The sequence below is a fragment of the Mesitornis unicolor genome, unplaced genomic scaffold (genome assembly GCF_000695765.1).
Source record: "Mesitornis unicolor isolate BGI_N332 unplaced genomic scaffold, ASM69576v1 scaffold11364, whole genome shotgun sequence".
Classification (NCBI taxonomy): domain Eukaryota; kingdom Metazoa; phylum Chordata; class Aves; order Mesitornithiformes; family Mesitornithidae; genus Mesitornis; species Mesitornis unicolor.
This window is the reverse complement of record NW_010182179.1, coordinates 23,306-42,509: the sequence shown is the minus strand read 5'-3', so window position 1 is coordinate 42,509 and position 19,204 is coordinate 23,306. Positions and strand designations below refer to the sequence as shown.

At 37.1% G+C, this 19,204-nt stretch overlaps 1 protein-coding gene across 1 annotated transcript in view; it reads left to right on the top strand.

Annotated features, from left to right (window-relative positions):
- Positions 1-19,204, top strand: part of LOC104540000 (receptor-type tyrosine-protein phosphatase N2-like) — a gene marked incomplete at its 3' end in the record, with an annotated part of 56,675 nt that overhangs the window by 28,829 nt on the left and 8,642 nt on the right. The window contains exons 8-10 of the mRNA XM_010183686.1: positions 3,845-4,096; positions 5,486-5,526; positions 7,397-7,770. Coding sequence (XP_010181988.1) covers positions 3,845-4,096; positions 5,486-5,526; positions 7,397-7,770 — 667 coding nt within the window. The remainder of the gene's footprint in view (positions 1-3,844; positions 4,097-5,485; positions 5,527-7,396; positions 7,771-19,204) is intronic.

The following is a 19,204-nucleotide window of genomic DNA, read 5'->3' as shown; positions in this document are numbered from 1 at the left end:
TCCCTGCAAACATCTACCCACATTCTTCAACCCACCTTCCATATGCATGCAGAAATATATGGCACTCAGTAAGATGTAACATTTATGTAACTTGGTATATTTTCAAAGCATTTTACAAACAACACGTAATTATGAGTTTGCTGTCAAATCTGTTTTTATGCATGCATCTGCCAATTCATAAAGGTAATATAGAAATGCCTGGGTTTGTTCCATTTAATGCTCTGAATTTAGCTGGAAATTAAATTAATGGGTAAAATTCAGAGTCAGAGACACAAATTAGCACTGAGATAAATTCTGGTGCAGAGCACAGAAAGGGGAAGAATCTGTACATTATGTGGATGGGTGGACAGAGAGCAATACCAGAAGGTGAGGTTGCAGCTACTTCTGGCTGGACATTCTATAGCAAACAACCTATTTGCAGCATTTTCATCTGTTTTTTGTTAATACTGCTTAACTGTGACCAGATCCTGACTCCTTTTTTATGCAATAGTTTGACAAATACTTAAATGAATATGGAGTGTAACATCTCACAGGGTACTATGATGCGTTTTAAGCACTGCTTTGAAAGACAAGATGGGTCTTCACTTCGTGACTTGGGATCATGTGGAGTTTAGAAAAGTATTCTCACTCACTTTGTTGATTTTCTAAACTAAACTAATTATGGTGTTATTCCAGCAGTACAGAATGCCTGAAAAGTGAAAGATTTGATCCTCAGCCATTGCCAAGTCTTTACCTGTTTTACACGGTAGTCACCACTATCCCAATGGATTTTGGTGATATGTAAGAGGGTTCCTTTGAATCCCTTCTGCAGTTTCTATCATCCATAAAGTTTACCATTCTTTGATTTGGTTTATTTGTTTGGGGTTTTGGGTGGATTTTTTTTGTTTTGTTTTTGTTGTTTGTGGTTTTTTTAACAGAACACACAGATATGTCAAAGTTGCAGCAGAGGAAAGATAATGCTTGCAATTTAAAGGATGTTCAGAAGTGAAAGCATTCTTGGTATGGTGCCCAGAGATAATAGGTTTCAAGGAATGAGCTATAATGTAAAATCAAATCCAGGTGTCACTGTAAGTCTCTTGCACAGGTTAGACAATTTTGTTGCTAGACTCAAAACAAACTGGGCACATGCTGGTTTCATTATCCTCCAGCTGTTCCACTTCACCTTTCCTGGTAGGAGCCAACTGTGAAAAAAATGCTTAACACTTAGAGGGAATAACATGTTTCAGAATTCATTGGGTTCTACTACTTTGAGTTCACATATGCCATGTGCCCTGTAGGAACTTCTTCCATTGCATTAGTTTTTAAATGTTACATAGACATAAAGTTATGAATTGTTTGAGTAGGCAGTAATATGGTTTTCTTTGTACTTTTGAGCCACTTAACAGTCTCATAAGGAAGTGGTGGGGACAGACCTCAGCATATTCATTGTTTAAAATGCTGTCCATTGGAATGATGGTGGTTTGGATTCAGATTTGCCAGACTGATTGCATGATCTCTTTCTGCTTTTAACCTTTCTCCAGTCTCTGTGATGCTTCAGGATTTTTTTACACTTGCAAGTTGTTTCTCTTTCTCACTCTCTGAACCACAGAACTGTTCAAAAACTGGAAAGAATGGGGGTGCAGCCACATGAGCTCAATTCTCTGCTGCATTTGATACAGTATTAGACAAGGGACCTTGACTGGGAGAACAATCCAGAAGGTACTTAGCAGCCTAGCACTGAGAATTGCTGCAAAACAGTGGCAGGTAAATTAGCTAACAAGGCACCCTGAGGGAGAAATACAAGGGAAGGAAATGTGGAGCTGTCTTTCTATCAGATTTGGAAACTATTGCCTCTAGGAGTAGCATGATGTGCATGGGTACTGCCTTTGTAGTCACTGTGCAATGGTGGAATCATTAATGTGTCTTTGCACATTAGAATTTGTACTTAGAATTTGACTCAGTTTTAAGTGATTTGTTGTTGTCATTTTTTTGTGTACTAGATATTACAGAACACATCTCTCCATTGCTTTGGAAAGGTCACAAAATTAGTAATTCAGATGTCTTTTTTTCAAAAATTACCAACTTCTGTATTTATAGAGCCAAGGTATTTTTGAGCCAAGGTATTTTTCTACATTCTCCATCTTGCAAAGCTGTGGTCACCAATCTGTATGGCTCTCATCTGCTGAGGACAGCTAATATGTGGTCAGTAGGGTGGTGGGGTAGGAGACAGACCACTCTGTGGGACTGCTAGCAAAGTTACTGCTGCCATGCCATTCAGTTGTTAGGCAAGCTGGCTTTGGCAGTTGTGTCTTTATGGAGCATGATTTATATCCCGTACTATAAAAAGCTGGTTTCCCTTACTAGGCTGCTGTTGTGACACACTAGGGAAATTCTGCTGGTGAAGCTGATATTAAAAAATTACATCATCTGAGATATAGATGTGCCTTTTCTGTCATCATGACAACTATGCAAGGCAACTTTCCTTCTTCTGTTAGGCAGCCAGAGCTAAAGGAGAAATCTCGTTCAAGCCCTGTGAAACATTGTGTGCATCGGTACCTGCGCAATGTTTGAGCACATGTGCTGCATAAGTGATGGACCATTGCAGTATCCACCTGCTTTTCCATCTTTCTCCAACAATATTTTTTGATTTTAATAAAGTTATAATTATTTATTTAATTTATCCATAGGTGTTTGTAAATAGATGCACTGACATCCATTTGCATGTCAGCCTTATCCAATAATATGCAAATTATATACAAACATGGACAAATGTCATAGTAAGAGGTGGAAACATCCATAAAAAAACTCATGGAAGTTTGTAAGACTCCATGTGGACCTCCATTTCACCAGGCTGTTATTTGTCTTCAAATGTTGATGTAATGGCCAGTAGTGACTAGCTCAGATAAAATTTAACAGGCAAATGCAGATGCAAATTATTTTTCTGAGACTCAAAACTTGCTTTCAGTGTGGAAACCTCAGGTTGCTTATTTTTCAAATCAGTATTTTGAGCTACTTTTGACTTCAATCTGCTGCTGTATTCCTGTAATTTGAACTTCTAATCTTTTTTATCATAAATGAATGAACATTGTTTGTACACCTTTCACTCAGTGACACAACTGCTTTTATGCTGTTCCATTTGCTGGAATTTGCTTGAAACACCTCTTTATGCATTTTGCTAAAAACTTCAGCACTCAGCACTTCAGCACTAATTTCTAAGCACTCTTTTGAAGTATGTTAATAAAAACTTTCAGGACTGTAAGTAACATTAGCACTGAGTAAACTTAAGAATCTAAGTGTCTAAATTTTGAAAAATTAGTCCTACTAGGCATGTAAGTGTTTTTGAGATATTTTCATAAATCTAATTTATTTGTAAGATGTTTCCTAATTGCTTGAAAATCACAGTAACTGAATGGCATTATTCTTTATGTATAAAGGCTAGAAAGCAGGGGTTCTAAGTCATGGGAAAAGAAATATGGTTTCTGTTCTGAAGTTGAGCAAATAAAAAATGCTTCCAGAATATTGCAGGAAAGTGAGCAAGTGATCTTAAGGCAGTCAGGAACTTTTAATAGTTAGGAAGCTCATCTGGACTGTGGGAAGCTCATGTTCAAGGCTCTAATCAGCTGGCTGTTTTAGGTATGTTCTCTTTTCTTTTGGATCCATATTGTCATAAACTCTAACATCAATTTATAATACTGTGTTTTCTGTAAAGATGGCCTCATGAATGTGTATGCACTCTTCTTTAAATCAGGTGCTCTCCATGAAGGAAAAGTTATCTTTTAGGAAACGTGAAAGATACTTACTGATGCAAGCACATGTGCTTCCTGTATGCAGCTAAATCTTGTGCTTATGTCGTTTTGTGATCCAGAGACACTTATTAAAGATGTATTGAAGGACCTGGAGAAACACCAGGTGAATGTGGAGAATCTCAGCTCAACAGAGTTGGATGAGATCGCTGATACCATTGCTGATGCAATTCAAACAGCTGGCATTCAGGAAGAAATGGAGGAGGGTGCTGGAAAAACTGGTGAAGACAAAACAGAAGCACAAATGAGAAAAGAAGGTGCTCAAGGAGGGGCAGAGATTCAGACTGGATTATCGGAAAACAGCAACATATCAGGTATTAATTCTAAGAGTTAAGTACAGCAAAAGATAGCTACCCTAATTTTCCTTTATTGTTTCAAAATAGTGCTAGACTTTGTAAAATGAGAATTAAAGAGAACAAGAGGGAAAGTTTATCTTTCTCTGAAGGCTGCACAATTTTAGCTTTGTTGCTTTCTTTTTACAGTAGATACTATATTTATTGAAAATACATCTTTTTGTGAGCCCTTGGTCTTCGAGCTTCATAAACAAGATAAACCTACACACCCAATTATATTGAAATACAAATTGCTTTATGCTGGGTAGTCTAATTTATCTTTCTAGAAAATCAGATGTTTGAGCAAAACAATAATGAAAAATGATTATATTCCAAGAAAGTATTTTGAAATATGTGGGGAAAAATGTGTTTTACAGATAATACAATTACTTGCAGAAGAAAGTCTTAGGTACACCTAGAGGGCTACTCATTCTCTTTCCTGCCAAGGAAAATAAAAAAGTTATTATTTTTAAGGATTGCTAAAGGATTGCTAATTGCTAAGGGAAATAAAAAAGTTATTATTATTATTTGCTTCTGTCTGGACACATACTTTCCTGGCGATGCAGGTTCAGGAGCTACAGTAATTGCTCTTAATGAGATGATACCACAGTGGGACATAATTTACCACTTACCCATTCTCTATTTTACAAATGTTATGATATCTTGGATACCAAAAGCATATATGCTATAAATCATAAACAGTGATTTTAACTTACTGTCTTTTTTCATTGTGATATATTGAAATCCTTACTAGCTGGGGATATTTTGGGGTTTTTTTAATTGCCAATTCTTTTTGTAGATTAAAATGAGCAGACTTGAGGGTCTGTCCTGATTCATGCTGGGAAAGATGAATAAGACTCCGTTCATAAACCAAAAAGCCAGCATTATTTGAGTGAGGTTAATGATGTGACTGCATATCATCACTGTAGTTAAACTGTAACATGCTTTTAGTAGACAGTATCTATTGAAATAAGTCATCTTCCACCAAAATGTGTACGAGGGATGTGTATGTTTCCTTTTTCTGTAATGTAAATTTCCATTCAGCTAGCTAAAGCCATTTTATTGTGGGTTTTTTCTTAGATATTGATAAACTGATACGAAGATTGGACACTTAATTAGCGTAATAATGCTATTACATTGGCACCTGAAGTACTCTGTCTATTGATCTCGCATTAATTTGCTATCGAAGTGGGGTTAGAATAACAATTCTGAATTATACAGTGCTCTTTACTCTGCCCTTTCTGCTTTGATGTCTTAATGTTTAAATTGCATGAAAAGGCCACCACTACAGAGCAGCCTGCAAGCGGTGTTTGTTTCATGTATGATGGTTTCCCTTCATAACTGTGTGTATGTGCTTTTCATATCCTACAGGCAGTGGAGGGCGTGAAGCCAGTGCAAGAACTGATAAAGAGGTAGAGTACCAGCATTTTAACAAAAACGTATTCCATATCAGAGTATAAGGTTTTTATGCAGTGGAAGTCAAAAACATGCTTCTGAAACATAAGACTTGTTTTTTGTCACATGTGGATATAATTCAATATAACAGCATAGGCATATTGTTGTAGTTGCACTAATATATTAAATGAACATTTATTTCAACCTTAACCACAATGAGTTTTACAATCAAAAAACCAAAATCAAGTCCTGTTTTGCCCTTCTTTCATTCATAAATAGACAGAATTCATAGCAGATCCCAAAGTTCAGACAAATTCAAGCTTTTCCTGAGGTTAGTATATTTTGAGTATTGAAGTGTTCTTGAAAACACCCTTCTTTCAGCTGTCCCTTGTCTCAGTTCTGGGGAATTTAAGGATCCTTGCTCAGATAATCTCTCTGGTTTTCAGATACAGGTGAGTAAACATATTGCCTCTGAGAGCACATGTTTGTGGAAGGTTCAAAATTCCCTCTCCTTTAATGAGCTCTGTCACTCTTCACTTTTTCACTTTACCATTAATTCTTCAAATCATTGAGTGTCAGAGGTATTTCAAAAGCTCTGGGCATTGCATCTCATAACCTATGTGGTAACATAAAATCCAGGATTTTAATCTAGATTACTTTTACAATATTCCTCATGAGCTTTGAATCATATCCTACAGACTTATGTTCAGTATTCAGCCATTTTTGAGGTTTATTCATCTTTTTCTGTGTTGCATAGAGCAGAAAAATCTCGAAGAAGTGTTTTTTAAAACTGCAGCAAAACTTCTTTATCAAAGACTAGCACTGCAAGAGTATCAAATGGGCAAACCCTCTTGTGTTCAGTCAAATCCTTCAGTAGCTGCCCATCTACCAAGCAAGGAAAACACACAAGTGAGTGATGTGGCAGGAGCTTTAACCATCTGTGTGAAATTCTTCAAGGAATGAAGTGTTGCATTCACAATGGACATATAGAAGTTCCCTTGTATAAATTTCTTAGTGAGAGTTTGAATAAGGGATGTGATAGAAAATAATATAATGTGACACTGAGCACAAAGTGCCCATTAGCCATCATTTCCTCCCAAATGCTTGGCTGCAATAAACTTTTACAGTGAGACTATCTAAGGAATTGTTCCAGGCATGTTTTGACTTTTGCACATTTGCTTATTGTTTTGATGTAGTAGACAGATTTTTTTGGTTATCATATGTTTAGCTTAGTGGATCACTCCCAAACTATTTGTCACAGTTTCTAGAGATGAATAAGTGAAATATAATTTGTTACATATCTGTTCCCTTTGCTGTGTTATAATTTGTGAGACCCAAGAGGTATGCACGTTTCCAGTCATAACACTTAGGCATATTGATGGATATTGCAATTGTTTCTCCTTTTCATTAACTTATTTGATAACAGAGTTTTATTCTCATCAATACTTAAACATGCAGGCACATGAAAACGAACACTATGAAAATACCATCCACATTTTCTTCTCACTGTTCAAGACAGACAAAAGACTGTCCAGATTTTGGGGGTGTTGGACTAGGTGATCTTTAAGGTCCCTTCCAACCTAAACCATTCTATGAGTCTATGATATTTGAAGAAGAAAGTAACTATTAACTATAGAATTACTTTGTCCTTCTTAAAAGTATTGAAAAATACAGTGACATAATTTAATGGTCTTTTATTATTACTGGATAAACATTATGTTATTACATAGTCTGGAAGCATATAGAAATTAAGAAAATAACCATATGACATTTGTATGAATAGATCCTACTCTATCAATAAGAGTTTGAAAGATAATATCCAGGTTGGTTCACTATAACATTCATGAGTTTAGCTTTAAAAATAATAATTACATTATTTTAATACAGGAGAACACTGCAAAACTAATTAACTTCTTGAATGAGAATGCATTACCTGAAAATATGCCTAAAAACCTCATACCTGAAGAATCCACTAAGACAGAAACCAAGAAGTCTGAAGACACTGACTCTACTTCCTCAGAAGAAATAAATGCTGGTGTGGAAAATGTAAAAAGTGAGACTTTCTCAAGGGAACTGACAGCTGCAGAGAACAGTGAATCTGACTCCACAGACCCGAGCAAGACCCGCTTCTGGATTAAGAATGCTTTAATGCAGGATGGAAACTCCTATGAAGAGCCTCATAAAAATATGGGACAAGGCTTACAACTTGAAGTGAAATCTTCTGGGGAGAAAGAATATGGCTATATTGTGACAGTGAAAGAGTAAGTACAGCAGCCTATTTGAATGACATTTTTAACTGCAGAAAACATAAAGTCATCGCACCTAATGAAATATGAATGTACCAGAGAGAAATGCCACAGGCCAGATTTTTAATGCATCTAAAACTGTTTGGAACCTGTTCAGTACTTTGATGAAAACACAAGAAACTGTTCCATTTTCTTACACTTGCCTTTCCTCCAATGCGGAAGATACTTTGTTTGTAGGTCTTTTGCTTAGACCTCTCTCTGTCTTCTCATGTTCCAGTGACCTTCCAATATGTCAGTAAGTGTGCTTATGGATAGGATGTGGGCTTTAAATATTTGACTTGAAAGTAGCCTAAATATCAATGCCTGAGTCATTCTTTCAAAAAATGACACACAATAATAAAGCACAATATTTTCTCAGTGGTTTCATTTTGATCTGAAAATAACACATATAGGAATCCAAACATCACATATGCAGCTAGTTTAGAAAGAAAGACGTAATAATTTCAGGTCATGTCACTAATGAATTTGACATTTAATACTACACTTTCAAAAGAAAGCTTTTTTCCTCCTGATGATACACAGTTTATTATAGAACCATTTGGGAGTTTAGAACCAAGTGGGCACTTTTACATCATTTGCCCCCTTGTGAGAACAATGTTGTATTTGGTTAGCAATCCCAAATCATCTTCTGTGAGAAATTAAGAATTTCTAGGATGGGTTTACAAGCCTCTGCATAGCATTATAGAGAAACTGAGACTGAAAGTTCTGTATCATGGATTGACTCTTTTGACTGTCTCAGACTTACTAATGGGATTGAAGGCAATAGGTTTGTGGAGAATTCTTGTTTTTACCACGCTGTGATAAAGCACTGTGTGCTTTGAATTGCATGTGGCTGGGTAACAGAGGGAAGCTTCTTGTTTGCCTTCTCCCAGGGGCTACACGTGAGAAGCATGGGTTCTCAAAGAAAGGGTCCCTTTTGTGGGGAAGAGATTTTATACGGTGTATGGAGGCAGAAGAGAGGAGACTGATAGCTGAGGCTTGGCAGTCTGGAAACATCAGAGACAGAGACTTCTCAAAAAGTGGGGAGCAAACACCCATACCTCAGAGAGAATGGAAGGAATATATTTCATGAGGACTAAGAGATTACCCTGCAGAAAATAAAAGTTAGTTAGTTACTGGAATGAGTGATGCTGAAGGAAAGGATTCACCTTGTGAGGACAGAGTGGGCATGAGAGTTACGTTAACAGATCCTTGCATTGCTATCTTGTCTCATTCTGAGTTTTATCTTTACTACTTTAATATTAAGTTTTATTCACTTTCTAAAGAAACCTGCTCTAGAGTTTAGAAAAGACTTTTTTGAAGTTTTGAAGTACTTTAAGGTAAGTCCTAAATGATTTGAGGCCCTCATACTTCTGTTAACATGTCTGTGTGTCAATAACCGCTGCTAATCATTATTTAATGACCAAGTGCTTTGGGTTTAATTAACCAGTTTTAAAATTGCTTTTGCAATTACACTTTTCTTTTGTTTTTCTGTAACATTCATAAAACAGAACTGACTGGTTCCTGTAGCAGGCTCGCTATTGACTGGTTCCTGTAGCAGGCTCGCTATTTTCAAGAACGTGCTCCAGGAGAAAGCTAATTACTACAGACTTTTCCAGGTTTTTTTGTCTAGGTTGTACCTTAGCCCTTTGGGTAGGTTATGTTATAATGCAGAGCCACAAAAATGATGGAGGAAGTGGAGCATCTCCCTTATGAGGATCGGCTGAGGGAGCTGGGTCTCTTTAGCTTGGAAAAGAGGAGACTAAGGGGTGACCTCATTCATGTTTATAAATTTGTAACGAGTGAGGAGGAAGGAGCCAGGCTCTTCAATCTGATGTCAAATGACAGGACAAGGGGCAATAGGAGCAAGCTGGAACATAGGAGGTTCTAACTGAACATGAGAAAAAAACTTTTTTACTGTAAGGGTTACAGAGCACTGGACCAGGCTGCCCAAAAAGATTGTGGAGTCTCCTTCTCTGCAGACATTCAAAACCAACCTGGATGCGTTCCTGTGTGACCTGGTCTAGGTGATCCTGCTCTGGCAGGGGTTGGACTGGATGATCTTTCGAGGTCCCTTCCAACTCCTAAGATTCTGTGATTCTGTGATGTTTGTGTTTGCTTTTTGTCAAGGGGCCACTCAGGAGTTTCCTTCTGTATTTTTGAAACCAGTCTATCAGAAATTTTTGGTATACCCTATTTTAACCACAGCTCTTGGTTCCTGCCTATAAATGCTATGTGAAGCAGTAGAAACCAGTTTTTCCCCAGCTCAGTTCGCCTTCCCCCAGGCCTTTTAACTAACATCGGTCTGGATGGTGGCTTTATTTTCAAAGGTATCTTAATAATACCATCTCTCTTCACCATCAAAACTTATTAAATTCTCTAAAAACTTAGAGCTTTCACAGGTCTATGTAATGGGACAAATTCTGACTTTCATTCTTCACAGCATGTAGATTCTTCACTGTCTCATCTTAACTGGTTTTCTTCCTAGCTGCTCCTCTGCTTGTGAGTTTACCCTCAATTGTGTCCGTTATTATTCAGTGAAACTTGCTGAAGAAGGTAATTTGTCCAAAGGTCCTAGGGAACTCCATATACACAAATATAGTTTAGCATAGATTTGTTCAGCTTTTTCTTATATAATAGATTATTCAAATTTTGGTAACTTTTGGGCAAAATGCTTTTAGGTAAACATTCGAATGATGTTAAAAATGCTCAGAAATTATGAGAAAAAAATTGCAGTGATTTAGATGAAACTACTTCAAATGGTTTGAATTAAAAAATGTAAGTCTGTCAACACAATTTTAGTTTTTAATGGTAACTGGCTCATTTGCAAAGCACAAACTAGCTGTAATCAGAAAACTCAACTGGTGACTCCTTGCTACGTTCTTACCATTTGGGGTACAGCTAGGTGTCATCTTCTCCAAAGTCACCATAAGGAAAAAGAGAATAAGCTTCATGCTTTTTTTTCTCAGCTTCTAATCTAGAATAAATTAATTGTTAAAAAGAATTGGTGTATTGAGTTGAACTAAAGAAAAATTCCTTTTGTACCAAGATTATATTGTATTCAATCTGCAGCAAACAGATTTTGGCTCAAGGTTCTTAGCCAGTGACTTATCCCACCTCAGCATTTCAACTCCAAAATATACTGGCTTAATTTTTGGTTTTGTTGTTGAAGTTGTTTGTTTTGAATAGGTCTTTCTGAAATGTCAGAGTAAAATCAAAGTCCCATATTTTGCAGACCAAAATATATATATTCTGGAATTTTATAAGAATAAGAAAACCTGGTCAGGAAATTCCATGTGCTAAAAATGGACTTGTCCACTCTGCAGGAACAGTGAAATACTTTCTACAGCAGCTGAGGGATCTGTTATGTACTGGTATTTCCCACAACCATTTCTTTAGTACATAAAGAGACCTTAGAGAGCAATTGGTCAGTGTAGCAGAGAGTTTCAGTAAGAACTTGTTTCTGTGAATGTTGCTGTGATTGTATTTTTTCTTGGGGGAGAGAGAGTAGAGGAAGGGATATTTGTTAACTATCACTGCACAGAAGAGAAATTTTCATGTCCAATGTACCAAAAATCTTACTGGCTGATTGCAGTAAATAAATAGTTATAATAAATGGCTTAGGTGCATGCTACACTTTTATATATAGCGGTACATGCATGTTATATTCATATAGTGAAGTAAAGGGGCTGGAACTATTCCTAGTCAGATCATCTATCTATGTCAGTCTAAAATCACTCTCGTTTGAGAGGTGACTGTAGTCTGTAAGGACTCAGGAAATTGATTTCACAACTGATCTTGGATATTTTGTGTTTAGATCTATATGTTTTTTTAAAGTTCTCTATTTTAAATAGAGAGAAAGATGGACCTAAAGGTAGGCATGAAATATATCTTTCTAACAGTCTAAGTGTCAGTCAAATTAAAACGTGAACTATCTTTTTTGCAACAATGAGCACATTTAAGATTATAACCTAAAATTATGATTTAGGTGGGTTTTCTGAGTCCACTTTTAACTTGTACACACAAAATGAAATATCAAAATATAATGAGAGCTATTTAATTATTTTCCAATACTAATATCTTTGTATGTTTTTCTTCTTCCTCCATAAAGCAGTAGGTCATAGTTTCAACCCATCAATTTTTACTCACTACAATTTTTTGAAGCAGCAAAGCTTCATTTTTGCAACTGAAACAGTGGTCTTTTGGTGAGAAAGGGAGGTAGTCCAACATATATGTACACTGGGGATAATAGCTTGAGTTCTTTTCACCTTCTGATCTGAAAATGGAACTGAAAAGATTATACTCGGTGGTGTAGTTGACAGATGTCAAGGGTGACCCATTCACTATTAGATTCTCAGGCTTCCATGTCTTTGCAAGTGTGACCCAAGGAGATATTAAGACTGCTTCAGTGAACTCCTAAGATGCAAGCTTTTAATTGTGCCACAAAGTGAAGATAAACATTTCCATGTAATACTTGAAGAAAAGATTTGTGATAGTTTAAAGACTTGTCAAAACGGCAGTCTGATTGTCAATGGCAAGAACAATAGGTCACTCCTGCTGTGTTTGCCGAGTGACCTTTCAGATGGTTGGAGCACTGCAATCCATACCAATCCATAATATCCATCAGCGCTAAGCTTCAGAATGAATTGACAGTTTCAGTGTAGAAAATTGTCCAGCAAATCCTCCACTGTGCTGCTTCAGCACTTTATTATGCTGAGAAACGAATCAAATTGGGTGATTTACTTTGTTTACTCTTTTCTTCTTCAAAAAACTGGTATTCTACCACTCTAGGATTTGTGTGAGTGAGGCTAGTTTCTTTCTCAGTGTAACTGCTTTGAACTGCTTTGTTTCTACTAATTTTAACTCTGAAATTCTAAAGAAATCTTATAAAACCAAATTATCTACAGGATGTTATTTTCATTTGTATGCTACTTTGGCTGTAGTTATAAAATCCCTTTCTGTTAAAGTGAGGATACATCAATGTGAGCTCTCAAATCAGAGAAGTCTTTGCCTTTGGATCAAGGAACTCTTCCTATTTCTGAACTTCTAGTTCTTCAAGTGTGGAAAACATTTTTTGAGTTGGAAATAATGCCAACACTCCATTTGTCTGGCAGGATGTGCTCCAAGCTGAGGACCAAGATCCCACAATCAAAACATTTAAACAATATTGGGTCCCTGAGTCCTTATCAGGAAACCCAAAGCCTGACTTTCCAGAACATGTAGTTCTTACCATCTCCAGTAAAACTAAATGCAAGCTGCTGCATGCTCAGCACTTTAAAGAGTCAAGCAGGCGTGCGTTTTCTTAAATATGAGATTGAGCAGACAGGCTTAAATGCACTAAGAAAAATCTTGATTTGAGAATAGAAAGTTCATTTCTTTTCACTGCTTATCACAGTCTTCGGAGCTTCAAAGTCAAGTCATGCTTTTCTGAAGCCATGCTTGGACACCCAATACAGGACAGAAGAATCTGTCCTGTTTTGTGATTTATCAGCATACATGTGCTTGAATTTTTTAATAGAAATACAAGATCACAGGCAGCTCATGGCAGCTCTGTTAGTTTGTGAGTCAACTTCTGGCATTGATGTAATAGTCAATTCCTGGATATTTCATGTTTTGTCATATGTTAACTCCCAATTCCAGACTGTCTATGTAAAATTTTATAGGCTGTAAATCTGTTCACATTTTAATTTATTTGGACCATACATGCATTTCTATAAATTTAATTGGAGGTAGCTGGTATTCTGCTCAGATGCTGTCAGAAAGCTGAAAATGGATCTTGTGTTCATAGCATAAATTGGCTATGGAATATGATTGGTCTGGCCCATTTAATGTGCTGAACGGTTAAGTTAATTCCAAATGCTTGATACTATTTCTTCACCTTTACAAAGGTGTTAAATGATACTGCTTTGCATATAGTGATTACTTTCTGCAGGATGATGTTCAGGTTAGGACCCTGAAGCTGGGTTGTACAGAACTCTTGGTTTATTTCCAAGTTTTCTGTTTTCCTAAGCAAGTCATTAAAGAATTGTATTTTCATGATCTTCATTATTTCTTTACCCTACCAGGTTAAAATATTTAGCGCATTTTAATTGCATTTAAAAATGAAATTTGAAATGAATAGAAGAAAGTGAATCACAGTATCTACGGCAATGAAACAGGGCTGATAGCTTTCATTGTTCTTTCTTGTCTTGATGTTCCTTGGAAGCTGAGCTTTTGTATTGCATGAGGCTTTTCAGTTATTTTTTAGAAAATAATAACAAAATGTTCTTGTCCTTTAATCCATATATACAAACAGAAACACTGATTTGACCTTCTCTGCATATCTCCATGTCCTTTTTGAAATTGTTATTCTACCTGCAAGTGCACTTTATCAAGGAAAAATATTTGTGCATATTCTTCACTTAACTTCTACAACTAGCTTTAAAAATAAGAAGGAATTATGTCATACCTCAAACAGAAAAGCTCTTGCTACTAAGGTCTGTTAAAATCAGCAAGCGACAGCACTGCTCACATTAAAAAATAAGTTAAATGTAAATTTTTCCCCCCACTTTGTCGCTTTCCTTAACAGTCTCTACCCTTGTATAAATGAATTCCATAAATGTCCGTCATTGATTTTAAAGCAAATAGTTTTGCTCCTGATAACATAACTTGACCCCTTACCCAAATAATACAGGTGGAAAATACTTGCCTATGAATTTATCCAGTAGAGCCAACTCTGTCACTGAGTCTCAGCACCATAACTTGTGGAGAGACATAAGTCTAGAATCTTCTGGCTAACTCTTGATGTGTAATTATTCATACTACCTTGAGTTTTCTAGACATAAAATGATTTTTCTTTCTTTAATCCTCTAGTTTTCTTCTGATACTTAGAGAGTGACAGAGATCATATCCCCTACATTACCGCTTCACTGCTTTAATTCTGATGTTCTGTATTTTCCCATAGGAAAATGATACTTTGTACTTCTTATTCATGCACAAGAAAATAACAAAAACAGCAGTTGCTGTAGCTTTGCCATAGAGAGCAATAAATACTGGCAGGGTTTTTCTTTTCAGTATGAGAGTTCAGTTTTGAATATTTTGAATTTCTTCTTATCTGTTGTATGTGAAGAGATAAGATGACAGTCTGTTCTGCTTCCGTTGCCCTTAGCTTTTGTGCTTCCAAAATCTGTTGAAATATGGTATCCTGGAACATGATTCTCACCTGCTGATGTAGATTGCTTTAGAAAAGAAGAGTCCTTCCAAGGGTTCATCTGTCCCTCCTCTTACAGCTTTGCTTGCCCAGATGTTTTCCTCTGCTTTCTTTTGGGACCAGCTGTGCAGTTTTACCTCTAGAGGTAAAAGTTTTACCCAGAGCAAAATTTTGAACTGATGCAGCTGGAGACCAGCCTATCTGTCACACTACCAACAGTAATGGCAAGGAATTACTCTGGTCTCTTGTGCTGATGAAAGGAAATGGGTAATTGTAGGAGTGCACCTGGAGTCCTCGAAGTGCCTCAAGGACCAGCGCACATTTGTACCACTCCACTCAGCTGAACAGATATGGCTGTTGGCCTCATTTCCCAGAGAAGACATTCCCAGACATTCCCATTTCTGTCTTTCCATCCCTTCTGTGCCATGTTAGCATCCCTTATTTGGGTATCATATGACAGCCCTTTTGGGAGAGCAGTCGATGTAGGTACTCCCCAACCCCTCTGTGAGCAGGTTCAGGTGGCTCTGCTGTCTCCAGACTGTGGACCTTTAACCCTGGAGCTGCGCGTTACAAATCCACAAACTGGCGATGGAGCTGTGAGTCATGCTTTGTTTTCATAAACCATGGCAGTCATTAAAGCCCTGAGATGCTGCAATCTCTCACAATACCATATGGTCAATACTTTTAGTGTATCAAAGTATTTTTTGGGTAATTACCATATAGTTCATTATAAAAAAGCTATGAATTTTAAGCTTTTGAAATGAGTGAGAAGGAGAGAGACAATGATCGGGATTCCTGGGAATGCAGCAAACTGAATCATAATGCAGTGTATTATCTACCAGTACTTTTTCATCAGTGTTGTTCGGCCCAGTCCTGGGAAGCTCAGATATAAAAATGCCTTCATTTAATTTTCATGCCTGAAATTTTTTTGGAATTTCTTAACTCAGGTGATGTGTACATGGTGTAAGTGCCTAACGACTAAAAATTAAAGTGAAGTAATTTTAATCTCACTCTAAATAATTTTTATTTCATGCAAATGTAATTTTTAAAGCAGAAAATCAGAGAGGACTAATTCAGAACACAAGGAATAAATCAGAACAGAGAAAATATTTTCATTTTTCTTTCAAGTATATATTCTAGCTTTCCACTGGCACTGGTTTGAATGTAGAGATATCCTCTATGGAAATAAATTTAGAGTTAATTTCTTAATAGTGTGGAGAATATTTTTTATAAATAGTTTTAAAATCTTTAAAGTTTGGATCTCTTACAGAAATTTTTGTATTTTTTAACTTTTTCCTTTTAACACTATGTTGTTGGATATTCTTTGTCATTTTTGATTTAAACCATTTGCATTATAAATTGGTCTGCCTTGAAGAAAGAGGGAAGATATGAAGGAAAGAATGAAAAGTCAGAAATGCATTAAAATGTGTATCATCAGTTGTCCTCTATCTTGTTTCCTAATTACTTGTATGAAGAAGTAATTTGGTATGAAAGACAATTTTCCATTTTCAAGGCTTTTTTGCATCAGAGAATCAGGGTTCATGACAAGTGGACTCCAGTGCTGTTTCTAACATTCAGCTCAAAATGCATTGGGGAGCACTTAGGTGGAGTCCATTTCAGTCTCAGGGAGGAGGATATCACAGTTACGGCACCGATTATTGCCATTACATCCATGCTTCTGCAGCGACAAAGCTTCTGTGTGTGTTCGTTGCTATTAAGACAGCTGGAGGTAGCGCGTGTTTGAAGAAATGCAAGTACAGGCTGGCACGGTGTCACGCTTCCATTATAGTTCTGGAGAGTTGATGCTTCTCAACTTCTTTATCACTCTTGTGTTTCCATGATGCCGTTATCTCCACTGACCTTCATAACCTGACCACTGCCATTGATTTTTACCAGGTGTCATCTGTGTTACAAATTGGTGTGGACTTGAATCTGTCTGTATTAAGGGATTTAAAGTCACACTTACTGGTGGTGGGAAAAGAGGGAAAAAATTACAAAAAGTGGGAATTTGCTGAGCTGCCAAAACAGAAGTAAGCTTAAAAAAGGTTTTATGGCTAATAAAGCCTTTGAGGAAATAAGCATAGAAAAATGAAACTGCAGCCAATGCAATAAAATTGCACTGTCCTTAAAATGATTATGAGAACAGTGCTGTGAAGTCAGGCAGCTCTCAAACAAACCTGTAAGTAGCTCTGTTCTCAGAAGTTACTTGGTTGCTTTCATGAATCCTGAATAAATGGGAACCATTTATAAAATTAATCATTATTTAACTAAATATAAGGCACAGGCTGTGTTCAAACCAAATTAAATCCATTTAGTGCTGAAATACATTCCTTCTCTAAGTCTTTACTAGGGATGTGTGCTCCAAGATGCATGAAACTACACTGAAACAGGGACAAAAGACTCCAACTCAGGCAGACAAGGCAGGCTGTTGTAATGTCATGGACTTGAAGCATCAGCGCCCAGGACTTTCATTATAGATTATCAGATGAGTCTCAGGGGCACTTCCAGACAAGAGAAATAAATACAATTTTGGTGTCTGAATGGTTTTTTTTTAGGCTTGATAGGTTCAGAAAGAACTTAATGGCAACACTATAAACTACTTCACTGTTAAAATGTTCCCAGTAGTCCTTGCCTCCCACTTACCTCCTCTGTGACCTGGAGCAAATCACACTAATGTCTCAGTTTCTTCTCCATTGTATAGATAATATGCATCTTTATTGCGATGAGTGAAACTTTCTTTGTGTCTAGAAAAGAGAAGTTGCAGAAGGCTGGATTCAATAGCTTTGTACCAGTGGTTGGATTCAATAGCTTTATACCAGTGGTTGCCAACATGATGAGGGTGGAAGATTCACCGTGTTGCCATGTCTTCTCTGTCATGCCATGTGCTACCTAAGGTGGCAGGAGCACTCAGTCCTTCCATGGTGCATGTGTGGCTGACACCATACGCTATTTATTCCCTCCTCAGGCAAATGCGATATCTCTCCTCTGCATTGCAGGGCCCATGGCTCGGATGTAGTAGCAGCTAAATCAGCCAGGTCTGGTGAGTGACCTTTCAGGTCAGAGATGAGTGGTGGTGTGCTGCAAAGTGCCATGAAGGCAATTCCCAGAAGACAGGAGTCAGTGGGAAGAGGAGAGCGAAAATCTCTTGAGGAACCTTGGTAGAGCTACATCTGTTTATCGTGATGGCATCAGCAGCTCTTCCATCGTTCAGTTACTTTTGAAATTTGCACACAAAAAGGTTCACATCGTTCTATTTCATACTTCAGTAACTGAGTTTCCCATTATGATGCTTGTTAAAATATTTACTATTCCTAGAAAAAAAAAAAGAGATAAAAGAGAAAAAAAGAATAATTGTGTTCTTAAACTAAAAGCTTTCCTAGTTTTGTTTTCAGCTTCTCTGAGCTGAAGAAGTGCTGTCATCACTGACTCTGAGACCATGTCAATGATAAGCTACTATTCACATTTTATGTCTTGGCTATTTGTATCTGAAGGCAACTGAGCTTTGGCCTCCAAAACACCGTGCCAGGACCCCTCTCTTCTCCTTCATGAGAACCACACCTGGAAGAAGACCCTCAGGAGCAAAGCACCTTCTGATGAGAGACATCAGACTCTCCCAGGAGAAAAGTTGCTGTTGCAGGAAAACCACAAGCAGCACCTACCCTTCAAATCAAGAGGAGATAAATGGGATGCTCTTCATACTGACTTTAAGGAGAGTGAGTCATAGAGCAAGGGCCAGGTTGTCACCACGGATTAAGAGCTGGTTATGAGACAGGAGAGAAAGATTCATCATGCTCAGCGTGTAGAGAGATTAGTGGTACCCCATGGGCAAATTGTCTCTGTTAGGAAGAACTATAGAGGATTTAGAAAAATTCCAGATGGATTTAAATACATTGAGGGATTAAGAAGCACAATGGTAGATGAAATTCAGCTGGAATAAGTGTGACAGAATAATAGACATTAACAAAAATAGTCCTTTTTGGGGAAAAAAAAGAAAAAGGTATTCTTAAAACTCCTCATAGTCTGGGCTCTGAGGCTGTGGAAAAGTTTGAAGAAAAGATTTGCTGCGTTTAGATACATGAATCCTGCCTCTGGTACGGTGGCACATATTTTCAGACTTGAAATTTTAAAAGAAGGCATGCAAATCCTGAAGTACGTGGCCCATTTCCCTGCCGTGTGTTTGTAAATCGCAAACTAGTCTAATATATATCACATAGGTCAAGA